Genomic DNA, 25482 nt, shown 5'->3' on the forward strand with positions numbered 1-25482 from the left:
TTTACAAATCCTGTCTCCATAGTAACACACAAGTAGTAAGAATCATTTTTCTTTTTCTTTTTTTAAAACCTTTTGAGGAATGTGTTGGTAATACAAATTCTTCAATACTAACTAGTATAGCTAAGATCCTTTGTCAAAGTTAGTAGAATCCAATGAGTTGTGACATGTGACTTGATTCTCAAGGTCTTCTTTTTTCCTTTTTAACCCTATTTTCATCTTCAATTCTTTTCGTTTGGTCTTTGTTGAAATTTATAAAATTTATTTATAAATTTAAAATTGACGAATGTTAAATGAAATAAAAATTAATTAAGAGTTCTACGTATTCGAATTTTTATAGAATTAGTTATAATTAAACTAAATTCTACCAAATTAGATAATATTTATAAATAAATTTCATGTTAATTTGTCAATATATTTTATAACACTAAAATATTTCTTTTAATTTTATTATTTTTATTTCACTTTCTCTTTTATGCATTTTTTCAAATTAAATAATTTTTTTTAATAAATTTCAACTAATCATAGCATTATAATTTTTCAGGTATTTTATTTTTTAAATGTATTTTCTTTAAAACCACCAAAAGATGTGTAGAAGTTATTGCCTACATTGAAGTGGGATTTCTGATAGAGTTACTAATTTAGTCTTTTTTGAAGTTTATCTATTTAATGGAATGAAACATGTATAAAATGGATAGTAATTTTTTAATTAAAAAATAGGATAAATAATAATAGAATAGCTTGAATAATTTTATTCCACTCATTGATTAAGAGGTTGAAATAACTATTCCCAAATAAAATTATAATTATACATTAAAATATATACTATATGATTAGTGGTAGTGAATGGTGATGCTTGTAGTGGTGGGTGGTAGTTATTTTATTTGTGGGTTATTCCATTAACTAAACATAACCAAAAATGATTGAATTCCGCATATTAGAGTTTTGTGTTAATAAAAAGTCAAACATTGGTAAGTTTAATATATATATATATATATAAGGGTTCGGGTTATTATAAGTAAGAGTTGAATTATTGGCATTCTAGTCCATGTGGTTTTGGGTTGGTCTAAAAAACAAATCCTTAATTTCATAAGGAATAATTCAGGTATGGGAATATCAATATTGACTAATTAATAATTAACTCTCTCAACCTACTAATAAAAATAAAACTAAACTATATATATTAGGCGTATCTTGATGCAAGATTTGCAAGCAAGACATAGCTCCTAGACAATTTAATCTGCTCTATTTCTTTGTTAATTCGTATACGACTCACATGCATGGTGGTGTCCTTTTATAAAATTAGTCCTACACCTCCACCTCAACTATTTCTCTACCTTCATCTAACAATAAAACAAACCCTAGCTGTCCTTCCTTTTTTTTTTTTTCTTATTTTGATTGTTGTTTATTAAATTTTTATCTTTTAGTCCATCGTTTTTGTCACTTTTAGATCTGCGATAGTTTATTTCTTTTCTTTTCTGTTATTAATTAGTTTTAATTAATAAATATTTAGTACTTTTTTAAGAATTTTATAATCTTCCATTATGGGTTTTGAGTTTTTTTTTTTTTTATATGATATTGGTAAAGAGAAAAAAAAAATTAAATCCAACATTCAAACAATTGGGCTCGTCAAAAGACCTTTATAAAATTGATATATGGCTTAGTGTCATCGAGTGGAACGTTCTTCTTAAAGAATTGTAATTTACTACTCCATCAATACAATTGATGATTATTAGGAATAGATTTCTTTACATGTATTTTCTTGATACTTCATGTTTATTTTTATCTTTTACATCATCATTAGTGGAATATCCATATTTCATCTATAAAATAACCTATAACCCTACTTTTATAGAAGATGCAGTGAGCAGTAAGTTATACAATAAAAGGTTATCATCTTTTTATACTTTGCATAAAAATGAAAATTTATCTAGTACAAAAATAAGAATTTAAACTTAAGACTTCTACCTCCCAAGAATAAACACTCTTACCACTCGAGTTAGATTTCAAGTTTTACTTTAACTCTACCTTAACAGATTAATATGCAACTATTTTTTTGTATTAGTACATTAATAATGCATAAAGACTTGAGCAAACATAGTATCTAACAAAAAAGTTTAGGTGTCAATATCCATTAATTTGTTGGGGGCATGAATATCTTATACGAGGGTGATCTTATTGACATGTCAATTATAAGAACCACAAAGATTTAGAATTGGTCGTGCATTTATTATCCATTAATATTAATAGGAATTTATTATTACTTGTATAATGAATTAACTATATATATATATATATATATATATATATTATTGTGGTGACCATCAGGGAATTGGCCTGCGCGAGTCCAAGAGAGGCTAAATACATAATGTGTCTAGGTGTGTTTTGCTTGGGCGAGAGAAGCCCACTTCAGAAGTCGAACAACGGTCAAGTTGGGCTTCATAAATCTTTTCTGAAGTTAACATATACCAGGCAAGCATATGTTACTATGGACAACAAACAAACATTACCTTAAAGCCCATGTCATTATTGGACCTCTCTCAATCATTATTATGGAAATATTTCAATTTCTTTTTTATTTTAATATTTTTTATAACTAGCTATAAAATTTATTGTCAGTGTTATTATAAGAACAAAATTATTATAATATGGTGCTTTTAACCTTATGATAATTAAGATTTACCTTTTTTATTAACAGACACCCGGATTAAGCCTCTTCAAACTAAAACAAAATGGATATTACTAAAATTATTGAAGCATATTGTAATTTTCTGCCTCAGAAAAATCTAATATAAGGCATCAATGTTAAGATGGGAGAGTGTTGGAAATATTTATCTTTGTAGATTTCTCATATATATATATTAAATATAAATAGGTACACACTGTATATACTTATCTTCCTATTTTTCTGATTCAATACATCTTTCAAGTAGCTCCAAAGGGAAAGAGAATATCATTTAGGGCATTGTAATATATTATTGTTCCCTCATGTTAATACTGACAAACCAATTATTACACACATTTCTTATACATTTCCTAAAATGTTTGTTGATTTATATTCATATGCTATTCACTAATAATTTAACCAATTACCCATAACTTCACATTCACAACCATATGATAACATATAATTATTCAAAAACTATAGGAAAATGCAATGCAACAAGCTATTCCATACTCCTAACGAATAATATAACATGTACCATTTTCTAAGTTTATATTACATGTATTATTATTAGTTTCTCTCTGAGTGTATTGATGGATATATTTGATATATAACATCAATGTTTAAGAATTAAATTAATATATTTAACCTATTATTTGAAAATTTATCACCTAAGCTGAGTTGAGATGGGGCAAGGCTTGGCTAGCTTAGATTTAATTCATTTATCATCAAATTGAATGTATATTTTTCATGTTTCGCCAGTTTATATGAATTTAATTGAGGTTAAATACGTTTAATAAATATAAATTAAAACATTAAATTATTTATTAATATTATTAAAAAATAATTTTTTTATCTAAAATTTAATATATTTTAAATAATTTTATTATAATAAATATATTTAAATAGATATGAGAACATAAATAAATATGTAAATTTCATATTTATAAATTGAGCTATTAGTATATTAATTTATAGGTTAACTTATATCTTATATATAAATCGATTGAAATATTTATTTTTTTAGTATATTATATATATATTTAGAGTTAATTTACAGCGTGTCAGATAAGATTTTTATGGATGATAAAATATTTCCTTAAAAGTTTTAATGTAATTATAAGAAATTAGTTAAATTATAAGAGATTTTTATCATATCATTTATACGCTTTCAAATTTTTAAATGATGTACCATATCGAATTAAGCTCTAAATCATTCGTAATAACAATTAAAAAGGTAAATAATTCTAATTTATTATAAAGAACTTATCAACTGAATACTGGTAGCAGCAATGAAAGTAAATAAGATAGAATTTGATGGGAAAAGAAATTGATGAAAGGAAAGAGGAGGACATGAAAATGCTTTTGTGAATGAAACAGTTCCCCTCCAACCTAACAAGAAGCCCCCACTCCCAAATGTTTAAATCCCCAAAAGAAGAAGACAAACGAACAGCAAAAAGTCATCTAAATGCATCCATCCATCCATCTATCACTTACCACACCATCAAAACCAGACACGTAAATTTTCATATTTTCTTTTCTTTCACAAATAAATTCTAAGTCGTTAAATTTATAAAAAAAATATATATGTAAATTTATATTTAGAATTTATAAAAGAAATTAAAATATAAAGGATTTTTCTTTCTTTTAATTTCTGTTGAATGTGCAGAGTGGTCCAAGTGGGTCTTTTTTGACACTTACTGTCTGCATGCTTTCTCTTTCTCTGTAATAATTTGTGAGTTACGAGGCAAACTTGCTGGCTTCCACATGCTTCCAATGTTTCTTCCTCTTTGTGGCTATCTTCTACGTGCAGACACCTCATCTCTTGCATGCAATTTTCACTTCTTTTGCTTCCTTTCAATCTTTCATTATAAGGCAGGTTTTAGGCCGGTTTGCGAAATCGAATTACATATTTTAAGAAACATTAATTAATTATTTTGAGATGTTTCCTTTTTAATATGATAATTATTTTTCTTTCTAATATTATTAATATGCTAATTGTATGTATCATTTCAAAAGATTAAATAAATGCTTGAGCTATTTTATATAATCAAAAATGTTTTCTTTCTAAATTTTAGCTAAAATACTGATATGAACACTTGAAACAGTGGCTCTAAATGGGCATTTACGATGAAGTAGATTCGGTATAATCGGGCATATGAATTTTAATAAAAACAAAGTAAAGTAAGTTGTCCATTATTTAACAAGATTGGATTTTCCGTCCTTAGAGCATTTTTAATATGATATTTAATAATATTAATTTCTTTACTTTAAAATCTTTTATTATATAATATACGTAAAATATTTCATTTTATACTAACATTATCTTTTATAAATTATTTATCACTTTTATATATTTAATATAATATTAGTTTTTCTCTGTGTAAGAATAGGTGTAAAAAAATCATGCAAGAAGTAATTTAATTTAATTTAAGTGATTGTCTTACAATTAAATCTATTTAAATACTTTCTTGATTTTGAAATTAAGATAATTTAATTTATATAACATGGAATCAAGTGCAACAAGTCAAACACCTGTCAAACCAGTTCATCTTAATTATGATAGTTATTAGTACTTAATTAAAATATAATTACTGCTTCCAACCTTTTGTTTCTTTATTTCTTTGTTTTAATATTTTAGTTTCTGTAATTTGGGCAAACTTATTGTTAATAATATGTAATTTGGCCAAACTGAATATATAATTTTATGAAGAAAACTATTATAAAGTGTTGTATTTTGGAGAAACCTCACAACCTAAAATCTCTTAATATTTTTTGTAGAGATATATATTGAAATTATTTGCTGGAAATATTCTGCCATAGACCTTTTCTTTCTTTAATAGAGAGACAATAATTACCCTTTTGGTAGTTCTTTTTCTTCTTTTTACATGGATTGTGCTTTTCATTATGGGCCTAGCCCTAATCCAACGTTAAAGAAACAATTATTTTTCTTATTTCTGTAGATTGACTGCCATGTTATATAAAAAGATAAAAAAAATATTTTTATTTTTTATTAAAATTATGATATTATATTTATTGTATTAAAATATTAAAAATACGATTTTAAATTTTTTTAAATATAATTTTAATTGTTTAAAAAAATAATTAAAGGATAATAAACATATAAAAAATAATAACGCCGTATTTAATATAAAAAGAATCTATTTTTAATTAATTTATATAATAAAAATAATATTTTTTATTGATTTTACTATATATTTTTAAAAAATTCACTGTTTTATATCTTTTTCGACTATTGAGCCCATATGAACGGTATTTTTTTTTTTTTAATAAGACTTACTTAGATGACTTACTTTTCCTTATTTCCTTGAATTGCATTAGAAATGAAAGCAGTATACATAATTGAAAATTAGGTGAAACAAGTAGAGGATACAAAAGAGATAGAAAATTGTAAATCCAAGTAAGTTTGACCAAAAGTGGTGATTAATTCTTCCAAGGTACTCTCAAATATGCAAACTTGCTTATTTCCAATGAAACAGTGAAATTCTTTTAGAATTCTGAAAAGATAGGTCACCATCAACTTATAGACCGATTAGAAAATTGATTTTTTAGTTAATATTATATTTTAAAATGTTTTTATTAAATTTTTTATGGAAACTATAAATTTAAAATCTAAAATCTAGAAATTATTTAATTGCAAATAATAATATCTATATTAACTAATAAAAAATATATTTGATAATTATTTATTAAATTAATAATTAGAAAATATAGACTACAATTTGATACAGACCAAAAATTTATCTTTTTATTTGCTACTGAAAATACAACAATGGAGAATTAATAATATTTTCTTTTATAATTTTCCACCAATACATGATAATATAACGATAGCTATTTTCATTTATAAAATTAAAAACTATTCAGTTCATATTTTCAGATTATTATTTATTAATATTAGTGAGTATTTATCACTTTATACTAAAAATACAATTATCTTTTGCAGACTTTTTAACTTTTTCAATGAATTATAAAATTATACAAGTGTTATGCTCTTATCATCTTGGTTCTAAATACTTCCAACTTCGGAGTAAGAGATGATAGGCAGAATGCATGAGTGTTGTTGGGAACTGTTCATATTTTCTAAGCCCTGCATTATACTGGGACATTACACAATTATTTTATTATAAATCTATACATTCAACTCAAATATCATACTAAAAGCAAGACAAAATTACCTAAATATATTTCTTGATTATTAGGCTAATAACCCTTATTCTAACCCAATTAAAATAGAGTGCTAGGTTAAAGAAGTTGATAGTTTATCCTTAATTATCAGACCAGAAAGAAGAAATTAATTTAACCTATGATAGATGTCACTTGGCTACTCAAATCTAAGTAATGAACCCAATTAATGATAATTACTTAGCCAAGTAAAGAACCCAATACTACAACAGAGTTGAAATCTTGGAATAAGGTCAGAGGCAATTCACATTAAGCCACCACACACAAGCCTGTGAGAAATTACTTTTGTGCTAAGCTAACAAAGAGAAGACCCTATTGGTTAATTCCTCCAACAAAGTTAATTAGTATTTACCCGTATATCTTCAAAACTAAGTAAATTGCTGAAGAAGTAAACATTCATATATCCAGAACAAATATATTAGTATTTCTTGGATTATAGCAAAATATTTATATTAGTAGCCATACTCAACTTCTCCATGACAAGGTATGGATCGTATTTTATAATCTTACTTAGTAAGCTGCAGTCCTCCCTTTGTTCAGTTCCTGTAAAGGCTGGCACTTGCTGCTAATCCTTTGTTTATTGCATGAAAACTTGTACCATGATAGTCATGGATAAAAATGATGATTTCTATTATTATTATTATAGATGTCACTTAATTATTGAATTATAAATCTTATATATATTTATAAATATTGTTGTAAGATGAAAATATCTTGTCTCTGATGTTTATAAATTTAGTTTGTGGACAAATATCTATTTATATTTATTATGGACCTTTTTCTAAATTGATAACGACAATACAAAAAGAAAAAAAGAAAAGAAAACAATTCTTAGCTCATTTCAAGACTCAACTGGGAAATCAATGTGAGATGCTTTCACCCTTTTGCAGTATCATTTCATCAGCCACAAATTTTCCTTCCCTTTAGGAGCTGCACCGTTAGCCACAAAAAGTTAAACCTAATTAATTTCTTTGCTAAAGCCCAAAAATGAAACTTTCAGGAAACCCTGCAAAAAGAAAAAGAAAACTAATTAAATATTCATTAGAATTGCGTCATAAGAACTTATCTTATTAGTCTTTACATATGACGTATAAACCAAATTCTTGACAACTTGTTTTTCTTTATTTATTCGATTTGTAATTATTAATATAAATTATACAATAACATCATAAATCTTCTATTATGAGAATAGATAATGGTGAAATATTACGTTCATTGAATTTGAATTTGGATTAGACTTGATTTAATCTAAAATTTAAATAATATGGACTGCTATAATAGTTTTATATCTGATTTTTTTCTTATTTTTAATTATAATTTCTATTAAATTAGATTTAATATGGTTCAGATAAATAATATTTTAAATTCTCTTAATTTTTTTTTAAAATTATGTATCAATATGGTAAAAAAGATAAATTTAAATTTAGCTTTCAACTATTTTAATGAGTTAGAGTAAATATGTACATATAACATAATTAAATTTTATTAAAATTAACAAAAAATAACATAAATTCTATTAATTTTTTAAGAAACAAAATGGTCGGCATAAAATCTTAAATTTAGAGTATTCTCATTTTTTTACAAAATTTTTCAAAAAAAATACATAAAAATAAACTTTAATTATATATCAAGTTAAATTTTAAAATTTAGACATTAAAATAAGAGCACTCAATATTTTATACTAAGAGATTTTTTAAAATTATAAGTAAAACTATAAAATTAATATATTTTAAATCGAAAGCTTTATATATCTAACTAGTAACAACTTTATCAAAATGATCGGCATAAATAAAAATATATTTTAATAATATTTTTATATGTTCGTTGAATAAATAATAATAAAAAAATATATTTTTTTTGAGAATTAAACTAAAATCTGTTAAATCCTGACTTTTAAAGAAAGTTATTCTTTTCTTATTAGAATAAATAGATATAAATTTTAGTCTCATCTACATTATAATCTATATTTTAATTATTAGCTTAGTTAATAATTATTATAAATATTTTTTATTTATTAACATAGAATTATTATATAATTTATTTTAATATGTAAACTAAATAATTTCTATAAAAAATGTAATAAAAATACTATAAAGAAATAGTGAAAAACTAATAATATTATTTAGAAGATATATATTTTGAATTTGGATATAAATCAAAAGTAAGATACTTTTTAGAACCGAAGAAATAAAATATATGGAGACTTTTTAATTGGTAGTTGAGTACCGCTTAAAGAAAAGAAAAGGGAAAAAAAAAAAACTGAAAATTGACATAGAAATAAAACAATAAATATTAATCCAAATTCCCAAACCAATTGCGAAACTGAATCTGTGTTTCGGTCTGGTTTCCTTCACCAGACAGCAATCCTGCTCTTTCACTCTCTTTCTTCCTAAATATACCTTTTCAGAGAAAATGGAGAAGAGCACCACCGCCCTCTTCGACCATTTATACACATGACAATTCAAACGCAACCCACCACTCTTATCCGACCATTCAACGAGGACACTACTTCTCTTCTCTGAAAAACACCCTTTAAAATCCTCACATGGATGATAACTCTATTTCCTTAACTCAATATCCTCTTCAAGAAAATCAAGAAACCACCACAACCGCCGCCACCACTACTACTACTACTACCACCATAACCCCAGCAGCCGTTACAAGCGACAATAATAGTGATAGTAACAACAATAATAATAGCAGCAGCGGTGACAATAACGGCAATAGCAGAAAGTGCAAAGGAAGAGGGGGACCGGATAACAATAAGTTCCGATATAGAGGTGTTAGGCAAAGGAGCTGGGGCAAATGGGTGGCTGAGATCCGTGAACCAAGAAAAAGAACTCGGAAATGGCTTGGTACCTTCGCTACTGCAGAAGATGCAGCTCGTGCTTATGATCGAGCAGCTATTATCTTATATGGTTCAAGAGCTCAGCTTAATTTGCAACCTTCAAATTCATCATCAACTCAGTCTTCTTCTTCTTCTTCTTCTTCTTCTTCTTCATCGTCCACTCGTGCTTCATCCTCTTCCTCTAGTCAGACTCTTCGTCCATTGCTTCCTCGTCCCTCTGCTTTTGGTTTTACTTTCTCTCTTTCTAGTACTCCTCCTGCAGTGTCTTCTGAGTTTGGTACGTATGGTGTTTTTCAACATCAAAATCAGAATGTTAACGTAGGGTCAAGCCCCGTACTGTGTCCTGCTAACATAGTACAGAATCAGCAAGAGCAGCTGCTGCAGTCGCACCACTATCAATACCATCATCAGTACCAAAATCCATTTCTTGCTGGGTCATCAAATTTTATTACTTGTGACCCCATAATAATCCCTGCAACTACAACAGCAGCAGCAGAAGCAACAGCAACCTCGTATCATCAAAATCTTAATTATGTTTATAATGATCATATTCCTCATCAACCACAGCATCATCAAGAACAACAGCATGGTATGTACCAGGATATTGCTTCTTTGGTGGGTTCGGTTGGTTCAAGTTTGTCTCTTTCTAGCAGTACTCAACCTGTAATTGCACCAGCGAATCAAGATCCGGTTATGCATGTAGGACCTGGATCTCCCTCGGTTTGGCCTTTGACAAGTGATGATGAGTATCCACCACCTAGTATTTGGGACTACGGAGATCCTTCCATCTTTGATTTGTAAGACTTCTTGAGGATCAGGATTTGCATGAGATTTTTTCTTTTCTTAGAATAATTACAGTATAAGCCCAAAAAGTGTGTTCTGAAATTGTTTTTCTTGGTAATGACTTGCATGCAAGTCTTTTTGGTTCTTGATATGTACAGATCTCTATCTCCATTAATATGGAGATTTTTTTGTTTTTCTTTAGGGAAAGGGTCTGTGTGTATTATCCTCATGGACCCATATCAGCAATTATCTTCAGCTGTACCAATCTATCAGATTTTGGTCTCATCATCACCTGAGATGAAGAATTTTGAAGGAAGAGAGTAATTTACTAGATTAAATCTACTAGATTTATATTTGGTCGACTGGCAAGGGTACTACTCGAGAAGAGAATGGATGTCAGCAATTGCATGTTTTCTTTGTACGATTTTTATTACATAAGGAGCTGGTGAGAAACATCTCAAGGTGAGTTTGCTTCTCTCAAGGCTAATTAAGAAAGTTTGCTTCTTCAGATTTAGAAACTTTTTTCTTTCCTTTATATTATATGATTATGGAGATGAGAAGATTCATTAATGTCATTAGGGTTTTTGGCTACTTAAAAATGTAGTTCTGAACTCAAAGAAAGCAAAGTATTGAGCAGAAATGTTGTCTTCTTCTATTCAATTCAATTAATCAGATTTGAAAAATTAAATTATTCTTTCCTCTTATATATGTTGCCTAGACAACTTTATATGATTTTTTTAGTCTTGTCATTTGTATGTTAGTGTATGTTTCCATCATTTTCAGTTAAACAAAAAGAAGAAGAAGGAAAAAAAAAGAGAGAAGTAAGAGAAGAGAAGCAGCAATATGAAGAAAGTTTTCATGAATAGATATGCATATCCAACATATTCTGATTTTTTAGCAGTAACTATCAAGTGCTTGGAACAATGTACTGGTGAATTGGCAGTTCATGATGAAGATATTTGATGAACAATAAGTGTTGGTTCAGCTAGTGTTGGCCAAATGCTTCAGAGATTATACTGGGATATTAATTTTATTTCCTACAGTGTGATGAAAGATTAGCAGGAAGTCTAAAAAATGTATACAATTAGGTTCACTTGGAGTGGGATTTTTATAGTTATATTTGCTAGTCTATAGCCTCAGTTGGGGATATGAACTTTATGTATGCTGTTTCCTTTAGGGAATTGCACTGTAGTTTTTATCTTATGTCCTCAGGAAGGATCTTCTAGTGGTAATGCCTCCGAACATTACTAGCTAGGAAATTTGTAGAGGGTATATAGGAGGCAAAGAATTACATTTTCTTTTGTAGCTTATATAGAATTTTGATTATAGAAGTTTTGTATACAGTTTATTGAGTTGAAATTTTGATATAAGAAAATCTGAATGGGCATAAGAGATACCCTATCAAACTTTTAATATTTCAGGGAAAATTCAGGAATCTTGTTTTTTTAAAGTGTATCCTGTAAGTCTTTACCATTCCAGCCAAAATGCATCATGTTAGTCTTCACCATAATCTGCTATCACTTTCTTTTTCTTCCAAAGATACATGTGTTATCGAATATTAAGCGTAAATGAGTACTTTTTTTTTTTTTTAATTTGCTTTTCAAAATGTATCATGACATGCATCGTATATAAGTATTGTGGATACATTGTGAATCTTGCTTAGTTGCATTGCAAGTGTGTATCTCTAAATTATATTTTTAGTTTGTTCCAATTGTAAACCAATATAGTCACTGCGCACTTAGCACTTGAGACCCTCAAGTATTTATTTTTAGGAGATGGATGTCTTAAGTTCAAATCTTCACCTTTGCAATAAGTGATTTTTCGGAATGATGACTAGAAATGTTTTCTTCGTCTCCATAGACATCAGGAGAACTTTTTCCTTCAAAAAATTTAATGTGATCTAAGTGTGAATCATTGAACTCTTTTATTATTATTATTATTATTTTTTAATCTTTTAATCTTTTGTTAATTGAGCTTTAATTTGGGAGGGACAGTATTTTACAATTCCACGGCATTCGGCATTAGTCATTAGAGACGATTTCTTCTCTACTTTAGTATTAATGGGTAATCTGCCGTCGAGTCAAAATTCATTGGTCCTAAAGATTAAACTTTCTGTTTTTGATTTCAAATACACAGCTGCACAATTCTCTCTTTGTTTTCTTCTCTTTCTAATTTACTTGTATGCAACCAAAAAAAATAAATAAATAAATAAAAAGACTGTAGGTTATAACTTTTTGGACGAGTTTCTGTATTTTTTTTTTCTTTTATTATTTGGATAAGATTCCGCCTCACAATTTTGAAATATAATTTACTGAAGGATTAGTCATTTTCTGGCTTCAAGTTTGATACACACAATAAAAGATTCACTTTGTCAATACTTCCGGCCTACCATGTCATCTCTGCAACTGAAAGCTTATATATATATATATATATATATATATATATATATATGTATTTCACCTTATTTCAGGGTTCACACCTCAGTCTTTTCGGAATTGAGATTTACTATTTACTCTTTTCTTTTTCAGGAAAAAAAATTAAAAAGAGATTTCTACATTTGATTTTTAATGGATGAATTCTGAAAAGTGCAGTTATCTCGATTTATAGGGAAAATAAATATCTACCGGAAATTTTTTTGTTTATACTTGCTGTATATATACTAAATCCGATGTATATTCTATATGTTAATTATCTAACACTAATACATATAAATTAATTTTTTTATTAATTATAATGTATAAACTAAATTTAAATAAGAATTTTCTTCGTGCGTTTGGATTGCAAAAACTTGTGATGCCGCTCATATGTCATCGCAATAGTCCCAACTTCTGACGTCGCTTATATGTCATTGCAATATAACTCCATTCGATACAATTTTCTAGATAAGAATTTTTATTTATGTATTTATATTTTTTAGTGATTTTAAAATGATTTTTAATTTTTTTATATGGATTTTTAAAAATTATATTTAAGAAAGGAAATTCTAATTTTCTTAAAAGAAATAGAATTTGATTTGGAAAAGTTATGAAATTTGAAAAGTCATTTTACATTTTAGTAAGTCTTTTATCTCTAATATAAGAGGATAATTATCTCTCGGCTAGTCTCCTATGAGCCAAAAAAAAAGGGTAAAATTTCACCAAACTCGAATAAAAAAATCAAACTATATGAAAAGACAATGCAATGCATAAAAAGTTATTTTCCGATAATATAATAGATTTCAATACGGCAAAGAAATTACACTAACAGATTTATCAAGTTCAAGTTGTAAAGCAATTTACTTTTCTTTTTCCTGTAGATGAGAGTTCAACATTTTGAAAGCCGAACCATCATGACACAGGTTTGTATCTTCATGTAAATTTTCTAACCCCAATATGATAATAATGTTATTTTTGACTTGGAACGAAGAAATAAATAATTGAAGTTGGCTAAATTTCACAAAATAAATGCTAATATGATCTCAAAAGAAATCAAGCTGTATATTTCTCACTACTATTTCCTCATCTCCTAGTAGTTGTTCTGTAAGACTAGAAATTCGATTGCTTTTTGTTTTTGGGTCAACGACAGCATTGCATTACTATGAATAAGCAATGACCTTACGTAATAATTGACAAGATAATCCAAAAATAAAAATATATTTTTGAACTATTTTATATCTAATAAGAGATATTATCATCAACACTATTAAATTCTAAGATTATAACGAAAATGAACATGACAAGTACGACCGGACAAATTCAAAATATATTTACGTGATAAATCCACCAAATAAATTCATAAGATTTTTCAAGAAAACTAAGAGAAAAATAATAATAAAAAAAAAGAGTGAGAAAAAGAAGAAGAAAAATAAAAATAAAAATGGAGTCTTACCTTTCCACTTCCTCCGTAGGTTTCCAAATATAGAGCAGAGGAAAGTAAGTTTGAAGAGAATTATATTTTTTACTGTTTATTTAAGATAAAAGTATTATTATTATTACTATTATTTTAATATTAATACCATGATTCTATGTATGTGGCTTCTACTATGTGACAACTGACAATTAATTATTCCAAAGGCAGAGACATGCAATTGATAAAGAGAGTTTGCCTTTTATAGGCAATTTTGGTTAGATGAATCTGGTGGCTTATCCACTCTAAAAGCCAAGTTGGATAAATTGTACGTAGCCGCCATCGCAGATCTTACATCATATACTATTTTTTAAGGTCACATTATTGCATCTGCTGAAGTCATAATCTGCAACCATTCTTTTACCACAGGTTTATTTCACCATCTATAAATACCCTTCTTCCTATATTTTTTGTTTTTCAATAACGTATTTTTACATATAATTTTATACAAATAACATAAGTGATTGAGCATTTCTAATAATACTTCTTATAAATTTTTTTTATTTTTTATTAAATTATAAATAATTAATTTTTTTATCAGTTTTGAAATGTGTTCGTTATACTTAATTTTTATTAGTAAAGTAGAAAGATAGAGAAATAAATAAGGAGAGAGATGTGTCTCTTAAAAAGAATTAAAAAAATAAAAAATAAAAATAATGTTACTATTATTTATGATAATATTTGAGTTATATTGGATGTCTATCATTATGTCTATGGATAGATTTTCTTATATAAATATAACCCTATCTCGGTAACTTTTTATACCAATAAATAGGTGTTACAATTAATGGAATGCTACACATAAGCATATAAACACATATACTTAAATACACATATATAGAAAAATTACTTTCTCTCTCTTTTCTTTGTTTATTTTATTTTTTTATCTTTATTTTACAATACTCTTTATTCTTTTTCTTATTCTTTATTTCACAATATATTATTAGCAAGATTGTTTAAAATAAGAATCAAGATGGAGTTATTTTTTTCTTTTCATATTTAAAAAAAAAAAATTACATGAAGTTATAATCTATCTTTATTGAATTCATAAGAGACCATTTTGGTTGTCCTAATGAGTATATAACACCTATTTCTTTATTTTGGTTTTGTGGCTTTTGAATTTCTACTAAGTTCTTTTATTTTAGTCAAATACTAATTTATATTGCAATTATAATATTATCTACATTCTTAATAGGATCATAATTTTATTTTATTTTTATCCTATTTTTAATTAATTTATTATAGATATATTATCTAATATTAGTTAATGTTAATTAATTTCTAGTTCCTGAAGGACTTTTATTATAAATTTTTATTTCTGAAGAACTTGTATTATAAATTTTAGTTTCTGAAAAGTTTGTATTATAAATTTTAATTCTTGAAGAACTTGTATTATAAATTTTAGATCATGAAGAACTAGTGATATATATAGTTTTTGAAAAACTTATATTATAAATTTTAGTTCCTGAAGAACTTATATTATAAATTTTAGTTCTTGAAATATTTGTATCATAAATTTTAATTCCTGAAGAACTTGCATTATAAATTCTATTTCCTAAAGCACTAATATTAGTTTTAGTTTTTGAAGAACTAAATAAATAAATAACTAAAAATATAAATTCTTGAAGAACTAAATAAATAAATAACTAAAAATATAAATTCTTGAAGAACTAAATAAATAAATAACTAAAAATATAAATTCTTGAAGAATTTTGACTATAAGTTCCCGAAGAACTAAAGTATCTTGAAATCTAGTACCTCAATTTATTTAAGAATTTAATATTTTATGTTCATGAAGAACTAAATATATTAGTCTTTAAAATATTGATAATAATTGAAGTATTATTTATTTTTCTTTGTATAGAAAGGTAAAATATTATGGATCTTACTCAATCATTAATAAGATCAATACATTATCTGGTAGTAAAAAAAATAATTAAAAGCTCCAAAAGAGCAAATATATTACTACTTAGAGATACATATATTTTTATTAAAGATGCATTATTCTCCCCAAGATCTCGTAGAAATTTATTGAGCATTAAAGATATTCGCCGAGATGGATATCATATTGAAACTACAAATGTAAAAAAAATATTGATATTTCTACTTTATAACCCTCACATGGGAAAGAAATGTTTATTGAAGAAATTACATACTTTCTCTTTTGGCCTATATTACACATATATGTGTACTATTGAAACAAATATGGTAATAAACTATAAGTTTACTGACTCAAATATTTTTCTTACTTCATATGATCGATTAGGTAATCCTGAATCATGATGCAAAAATTTAATGAAAGCTCTTATGACCATCCATAGAAGAACCAAAAGATTCTTCAATCTAATGAATTCTCATGTTCAGCTTTCTCTCAAGTAAAGCTGATTATTAGGTCTTTACCAAGCAAAATTCAAAATGAATCACCTAGATTTCTGAAAGCGTATACAAGGTGATATTTGTGGATTAGTTTATCCACCATGTGGACTAACAATATGGTCACATGTATATTTATTATCAAGGTGAAATATAACAATATGGTCACATGTATATTTATTATCAAGGTGAAATATGACAATTTTCAAAATATGCTATTAAGATAATTCATCTTGATAATGTCAGTGAATTTACATCTAAGACCTTTAATAATTATTGCATGTCAATGGAATAACTGTCGAACATCTAGTAGCTCATGTTCATACTCAAAATGGTCTAGCATAATCTTTTATTAAACGTCTCCAGTTAATAGCTAGACCACTACTTATGAAAATAAATCTACCAATAATTGCTTGGGAATATGCAATTTTACATGCAACAACTTATTCGCATCAAGCCAATTAGTTATCATAAATTATCATCATTACAGTTGGTTTCTGGCCATGAGCCAAATATTTTTCATTTGAGAGTTTTTAGATATGTTGTTTATGTCCCAATGAATCCCCACATCGCATAGAAATGGGACCTCAGAGAAGATTAAAAAAATATATTGGATATGAATCTCTATCTATAATTAAAAGTTTTGACCATTAACGGGGGATGCCTTTACTGCGAGATTTAATGATTGTCATTTTAATGAGGCTTTGTTTTCTAAGTTAGAGGGAGAGAACAAGCAATTAGATAAACAAATTATTTGGAATAGCCATCATTAAATCATCTTGATCCCTATTAAAAACAATGTGACCTAGAAGTTCAAAGGATCATTCATTTGCAAAGTATAGCAAATTAATTGCCAAATGCATTTTGTGATCCAAAAAGAGTAACTAAATCTCATATACCGTCTGAAAATGCTCCAACTAGAATTGATGTCCTGGTAAGACAACATATTAATATTATAGCAAATGAATCTGTGACATGCAAGAAGTGTGGTAGGCCAATTGGTTCCAAGGATAAAAATTCAAGAAAGAAAAAGAAATAAAATAAACCAAGTGACTGTTTCAAAATTGATGTTCCTGAAAAATCTATAACAAAAAAAATAGATGAACAAGTAACCCCAGAAGAGGTTCAAGTACATGAAGATAATGAAAACAATAAAATATCAATCAATTATGTCACTTCAGGTAAGAGATGAAACCAAAATGAAACTATTGTTAACAATGTATTTGTATATGCAATATCAATTGATATTGCAAAAAAAAAAAAGAAATGATATCATCTTAACGAGGCATATTCATTGTAATAGACATATAAGGGGGAGTGTTATAGTAATATTTTAGTTATATTGGATACCTATCATTATGTTTATGGATAGATTTCTTTGTATAAATAGAACTTTATCTCTGTAACTTTTTACACTTATAAATAGGTGTTACAATTAATAAAATGATACACATAAACATATAAACACATATAATGACATACACATAAACATAAAAATTACTCTCTTTCTTCTTTCTTCATTTACGTTGTTCTTGATTTTTATTTTATAATACTCTTTATTCTTCTTCTTATTCTTTATTTCATAATAATTATATACTTAAGAATCATTTAAAAATTAATTTATCCTCTTTAAATTTAAGAAAAAAAATGTGGGTCTTAAATTATTGTTGCAAAAGAAAAAAGATTATGAAATATTTTGAAAGCTTAATTTTTGTACCGCTCCGTGTAATTGGGAAATAATATGACTTAATTTTGTAGAAAATTGAAATTATATGAACTATAAGGGTTTAATTGACTTCCCCTAAATAGTTGAGTACTTTTATACTTTTTGTCAAAACTGAAACATAGGTTTGTCCATCCATTATTTATTATAGTATTATATCAGGAAATATCCTAAGAAAGTAAAAGAAAAATTAATAAGTCTCCACTTGATAGTATGAATTCAGTCACTAGAACTTTAAATTTTAAATTCAAACTCTAATTAATTAAAGTTAATGAAAAAGAAAAAAGAAGAGAAAGTAAGAGAAAACAAACGCAAAACCCTTGAAGTGGGAATTTAATTACGTGATCTGCTAACCAACGTAAGTAATTAAGGGTCCTTTTCAAATCTCTTAATTAATGGTCTAATGATCTTTAATTATCAATAATTAATGGTTTTCCTTCAACCAGTCTTAATTAATGGCCGTCAGGTGGCAGTATAGCAGCACTTCCTTTGCTTTGTTGTTTTTCTTTTGATCTGGTAAATGCTGTTTCCACGTTAGGGTCGTCATTTTCTTTTTTCATGCATGTATATAAATTTTTGTGCAAAAAAGAAAAGAAGATTGTGGATGATTTGGAAATGAATTACCTTGTATTACGTCAATTTAATACTTTTATATTATGATAAATTATTGGAATAAAATATAAAAACACAGTGTTTTTATTAATTTATAAATTTTAATATGTGATTTCTTTTTTTATATAAAAAAGAAATATGCAGTTATAAATTGCCGTAATAAAAAAGATATTTCACCGTTAATAGTTTCAATTTGCAAAAATTCAACCACCTTTACTTTGATAAGCTATTATTATTATATTGTTGATATTTAATAATTAGAGTTTCGAGCTTAACAATGTTTAATTTTATTTTTTGACTGTTAAATTACTGTTTAAAAAGTTATTGGTACAGTGAGATTAATTTAACTGTCAAATAACCACGCTTTGAATTGTTAATTTCTAAATCAATATTATCATATATAAAAAATATGATAATGATAATTGATCATAAAAATTAAATTCTTACTAATCGATATTATTTATTAAAACTATGTGATGTTTTTTTTATTTTTTTTTAAATTATTACCTTTCACATAAAAGAAATTGCATGATTAAATAAAGGAATTATTTTTATTGTTTCACGACTAGCTTTCTATTTGTTTTTCCGACTATAACAAGAGATTTACTTATTTACTTGTACGGGTATTTGCAATTCTAGTACTCATTTTACAATAAGTTTACTATGATGATTAAATCAAGCATTTTTACATATTATTTAATTAAATGTTAGTATCTATACATATCAAGCTTAGTTTAATGTAAAATCAAATTAATACATTTCTATAACAATAAAATTTAAAATTATAAATTAAAAAAAAACTCGTGAAAATGATATAAATCTCACTGATATTCATAAAGGGATTTAAATTTAAAATATCTAATTTTAACGGAGCATGAAAATGATATATATATATATATATATATATCTTATTAATAATTTATAAAGAGATTTAACCTCAAAATATCTAGTTTCAGCGGAGGATATGGAACACCGCAGGTGCAGAGAGCACAGTGGAGCAAATCAAGCATCATGAAGACATGTTGTAGTATAAATTAATGGTGGGTTGCATGATGAAAACAAAGTTGATCTCCCACTATCAAGTTTTGACATGGAGATTTCCCAAATATCATCCTACTCCTTGAAAGATATATAACAGCGGCAGCTTCCTACCCTCCACTTGCAAAAATATCTGCTTTTCTATTCTGTTTGGACCCAACTTTCTCATTCACAGTATTACTTGAGTAAGCCATGTTCATTTTCCATTTCTTGTTTCGGTCTCTTAATTAATTCAATTTTATCCATTTTTTTAACCTTATTCCCCCTACTGAAGTTCAGCAATTGTTGAGCAAAGGAGAGTTTGCTGGTCGAGACATATTCGGTCCACCTACTAACATGATATGTCATTTTTCATATTAGCTAACCGTCACAATCAAAAAAGAAAAAAAATCATTTGGGATATGAAAAAGAAAATTATTGGTTAAATAAAAGTTTACTGGTAATGATTTAATAGTGTATTTATTTATAATTGTTAACACTATTTCTTAGTATGCAACATGTATAGTCACTTAGAAAAGTTGTCCGAAATTCCTATAGTATTAAATGGAACATATTTATGTAATACATGTCAACTTGGCCATGATAATATCTCTACAATAATTGAAAGACAATATAGTTCTAATACTATAACTGCCCTTTGAAACCCAAACTCCATCACCCACCACCAACTAATGTCATCGCAGGAGTACTCTCAACCATTCCATTGGCACTTCTCAACAGAACCCCACGACAATGGTTTCGAAATCCATGGCCGTACACTCTTCTTCGTGGTTGTTCTTTTTGCCCTAGTAATTCTCGTAACCCTTTTGTTCCTCTATGCCCGTTGGGTCTGCCACTACCAGCATCACCATTTCCCATCAAGCCAGGCCAACCACGCGCCGCACGACCTTTCGCCATGCCATCAAGGCCTTCACCCTACTGTCATAAAGGCGATGTCGATAACTTTGCACCGGTCATCATCCTCGTCTTTAGGTTACTACTGTACTACTGAGTGTTGCATATGTCTAGGTGTGTTTGAAGATGGTGATAAGGTTAAGGTATTGCCTGAATGCAGCCACTGCTTCCATAGTGAATGTGTTGATAAGTGGCTTACGGCACAGTCCAGTTGCCCACTTTGTAGAGCTTCCCTTCACCGTGACTCGGCTGTTATTTCCATCTTAACAGAGTAAACAAATATGCATACATACAGTGACTGATTTACATGTTCATTTGATGAAGTTTAAGGAGTTGTTAATTATTTATGTATATTAATTATACCTGTACATCAATTTATATTGCTGTAATAATTACACAAATACTTTATGTATCATTGTCTCTGAGTATATATATGTTCTTTCTGTATTACAATTCCAGCAAAATCATAATCTTTATAAGGATTAGCTGAAAACAAGAATGTTGGCGTAATGATAAATTGTACCATAGTTACATATGACGAGAACAAATGTGATGTTTCCATTGGAGACGATGCTTGTCATGTAATGAACATAATATATTCGACGAATTTTCTCAAAGACTTACTGTTTTTCCTTTTGGTTTACTTGTTTAATCATATAGATACAACCAATAGGCGTACGGTTGAGCAGTAATTATTTTTACCATATATATATATTAACATATGGCCTAGTAATGTTAGAGACAAAATAAATTTTACTAAAAAAAAGAGGTGAGAGAAAAGTGGGCATTTAATTTGTTATTTAAAAAATTAAAATTTTAATCAAGAAAGTGAGATAAGATAAAGAGACTATTTTCTAATTTAACTAAAGTTTGAATTTTAAACATGTAGCTGTGTTAAAATTTTTAAGATAATTCTTTACCATTCATAAGGGCATTATCTGACACACTGTAAATTATTTTAGACTATTTAATAAAAAAATTAAATTTTAGACTACCTATATTATTTTTAAATAAACCAATCTAATTAATTTGTAAAATATATGTTTTTCGGAATGATAAGTTTGCCTCCTTCATTATTATTAAAAGTGAATTGTGAATTGAATATTTGCTACAAAGTTTAATTGAAAAAATATTCTCATCCTGTTTTTTTTTATCACTGTTTTCTTATTCTTCTTCAGTTGCATTTCTGATCAAATACTAATAGTTTAGTTGCTAAGTTGCTAGCGACAACATATGGGTCATTGAAGTGAGCTTCCGACCATTTAGATGTATTAGTGAATGATGATGGGCATGCTTATCTTTGGAGACATGGGCTTCTCAAGTTATAGCTCATGGGCAAGGGAAGCTCTGCCAGTCAATTTAATGTTCTTATGGTTGTAAAAAGTAGGGCCGTTCATGAAAACTCCAACGTTCTTTACTTCCCCCCTCCTTTCCTGCTTAGACCTTAGCCACTTCCCCTCCTTCCCTGCTTAGACCTTAGACCTTGGCCACTTATTGATGGTCTATACTTCCTATCTTCTCTCCACTGACACAACACTTTCTCTAACTTTCATTCGAAACCGCCCTATACGACCGTATCTTATTAACAATTGAAATACAAACAAGAAAAGAAAAATAATATCACTCAAAACTAAAATGGAAAACAAAACGGAATATACCGACATAATTAAAAAAATAAAAAATTATATATAAATAAAGCTAATATTGAACGCATATTTATCTATGGCACACACGAACATCAGTGTGATCACGATCAACCACTTTTTGTTGTGGGAGATGAGGCCGATCATCTTGGTGTAATCAGTAAAGGAATCGATTATCCAATCTATTCTTTTTAATGTGTTGTGTAAAATTCATGTTGTCAGTATTAGCTCCTTACAAGATAATAGAACATACCACAAAAATCATTAAGCACTTAAATAGTCCAAGGCATTACATTCAAGTTGGCACTCCTAATGAAATTTTTGGATAACTGTCTTTACTTTAATGTCCCCTATTTTGAAATAGAACTAGAAATGGATTTTTCCTATCAGTGGAATACCTTATACCTAACCTAAGTTTTATGTTAATTCAAACTATATTAGTTGAATTGTATTTATTTAAAACTGAACTTAATATTCAAAATTAGAAAAATAATAAATTTGATTTCATCAGTTTTTAATTGAATTTGTTTTTTAAAAAATATAATACAAAAATTAAGTTTAAATTTGTATAAAAAATAAAAACCCTCAACAAAAAATTAAAAATAAAATTACATGTAATTATATAGTTAGATTAGATGAATAGATAGGATTAAGTAAATATTAAAATTCAGCATTACTTTTTGATGAGAAAAAGGTAAAACTAAGAAATAATTCTAAGAGTTTGAAAGAAAAAAAAGTCAAAATAAAATAAAGGAACTATTGTCAAAAATTTCAGGATTATAAAAAATAAAAAATATATATATTAAAATAATTTAATTTTATATGAACCATGCAGTATATATATGAATTTTAATTTTTAGCTTTATATCGACTTTGATTAGACTTTACTACATTTTTCAAATTTAAAATTGAATCCAACCCACTTTTACTCGATTTTAAACATTTTCAAACTATATTCAATCTGAGAAAATTTAAACCTAATATATGTTTTTCAATTTTTATCGTATTTTTCAAATTAGTTGAGTTATTAGTTTGGTTGAATACTTCTATTAAGAATATATAAAGAATTCAAACCAATCTCATTTTAGAGGAGGATTGCAAAATCCCATGATTGCTTTAAGAGACATTTTCCAATAGACCAAAATATACAGACGAGATTATACCAAATATATAATAATAGTCGAGCAGATTATATCGAGTATATAATAATAACTAAGTAGATTGAATCGAACGCATAATGATAACATAACAAATTTTATTGAGTATACAATGATAGACAACCAAAATAACTCAAAGAGAACATATGTCAAATAAACTGAGTTTGACTTAGTTATAATCTCGCTAGAATTACGAGTTTCACAAAATACTAATCCTATTAAGTAGCTTAAATGTAGATATATAAACACCATATGTGATATGACATATTATTAATCCTCGAGTACTTTAGATAGATTACTCTATTTTGAAGAAGACAAAGAAGATTCCAAACCTATATAAGAGCATGGCCATAAGGCTTGGAGGTATATTATTCTATTATAATTATTAGGATTTCTGTTAATTTAGCTATCGAAGTGAGTTATCGGACAATTCATCGGTACTCCACTAATATATTTGCGGGTATTAGGCCAAATTCCTTCATTTTCCTTTGACGCTTCTTGGGCCTTCAAAACTTTAAACAAGATTCCGCTAAAACTGGGCTTTGCTGTATCCCACTATAGTTTATAGAAGCTCTAAGGTTTCTATTTGAGAGCTAGAAGCCCAATAGAGATAGGGTTTCACTGCCCATATAAATGTATCCCCAAACCCTAATTCTCACTCTCATCTCCTTTATCTGCAGCCTCTGTTGAAATCAACAGTTAGGGTTCTCAATCAGAAGGCAGCAAACAGCTTTGAGGCTTACCTTGTCACCATGAGAGCCAAGGTAACCAATACTTACAATTCTGTCAGTTCTGTATTATTATTATTATTATTATTATAAAAGTTTGCTAATGTTTTAATATGTGATTATTATGGTTTTGTTTTTGTTAATTTATTCAGTGGAAGAAGAAGCGTATGAGGAGGTTGAAGAGGAAGCGCAGAAAGATGAGACAGAGATCTAAGTAATTTTGTTTTAAGAACGGTGTCGTTTTCTTTTCAGTTTTCTGGCGTTAAAGAGTACTGGTTTTAAGTAGTTGTTTTAAGGTGTTTAAGTTCTTATGTTTTATGTATTACATTTTTATTAGACCATATTAATTTAATGGAATTGGGTTTTTGTCTTTGCTTATTTTGGTTCGTGGGTCTCTTTTCTTTATTCTGTGTTAGTTCTGATTATTGTGTATGTTTTCATTTTATAAAGTACTTCTTATGGTTATTGTGTTCTTATTATATTCTTTGGAACTTTAGAGGTATATATATTAATTGTTTCAAACAGATAGCTGATGCTATATGGAATGCGGTTGTTTTATACATCTGCTGAGACAATTTCAGATCACATGGTGGTTCAATGGTGTCTATGGTTCTGTTATTGTCTTGTACAGAATGGGATTCCTTTTATTGTTTATTTGATAATTGAAAAACTAGTTTTATTGAACAATAGAGATTTGTAGGTTATAAGTTGTCAAAGTAGTCTTATGACTTGATGATCCTCTTAGAATTAATTTGAAGGATTGGTTTTCCTTATGGTTAACGAGATTTCCTGATGTCTGCTAACTTTCAATGCCTGAAGTGGTATAGGCACATCATTGTTCTCAGTCAATGAATTGGATATAGATTGCTTTTCTTATATGGAATAGGTACAGTTGTTGGAACAACTTGCTTTTGGTATTTCTGGCCTGTG

General features: G+C 27.4%; 2 protein-coding genes and 1 long non-coding RNA gene across 5 annotated transcripts; all 3 read left to right on the top strand.

The window, feature by feature from the left end:
* Positions 1-8962: 8962 nt before the first annotated feature.
* LOC8265379 (ethylene-responsive transcription factor ABI4) lies at positions 8963-11934 on the top strand. 3 transcript variants are annotated; one of them, XR_007216510.1, is made up of 3 exons: positions 8963-10513; positions 10702-10961; positions 11283-11934. XR_007216510.1 is itself a non-coding variant. In XM_002528272.3 (2 exons), the coding sequence occupies exons 1-2, from the start codon at positions 9414-9416 to the stop codon at positions 10793-10795; spliced, it is 1194 nt and encodes a 397-aa protein (XP_002528318.3). In that variant the 5' UTR covers positions 8963-9413; the 3' UTR covers positions 10796-11847. The 3 variants fall into 3 exon arrangements, 1 of the variants encoding a protein (XP_002528318.3); XR_007216511.1 differs by having other exon boundaries at positions 11401-11934; XM_002528272.3 differs by having other exon boundaries at positions 10702-11847.
* An 8739-nt stretch (positions 11935-20673) lies between these two features.
* LOC8265378 (RING-H2 finger protein ATL66) lies at positions 20674-21474 on the top strand. Its single transcript, XM_002528271.4, has one exon. The coding sequence runs from the start codon at positions 20802-20804 to the stop codon at positions 21297-21299; it is 498 nt and encodes a 165-aa protein (XP_002528317.1). The 5' UTR covers positions 20674-20801; the 3' UTR covers positions 21300-21474.
* A 2641-nt stretch (positions 21475-24115) lies between these two features.
* Positions 24116-24930, top strand: LOC8265377. Its single transcript, XR_001535908.3, has 2 exons — positions 24116-24588; positions 24705-24930. It is a non-coding gene; the product is annotated as an uncharacterized LOC8265377 (long non-coding RNA).
* Positions 24931-25482: the final 552 nt, after the last annotated feature.

The sequence above is a fragment of the Ricinus communis genome, chromosome 6, assembly GCF_019578655.1.
Source record: "Ricinus communis isolate WT05 ecotype wild-type chromosome 6, ASM1957865v1, whole genome shotgun sequence".
NCBI classification, from domain to species: Eukaryota; Viridiplantae; Streptophyta; class Magnoliopsida; order Malpighiales; family Euphorbiaceae; genus Ricinus; species Ricinus communis.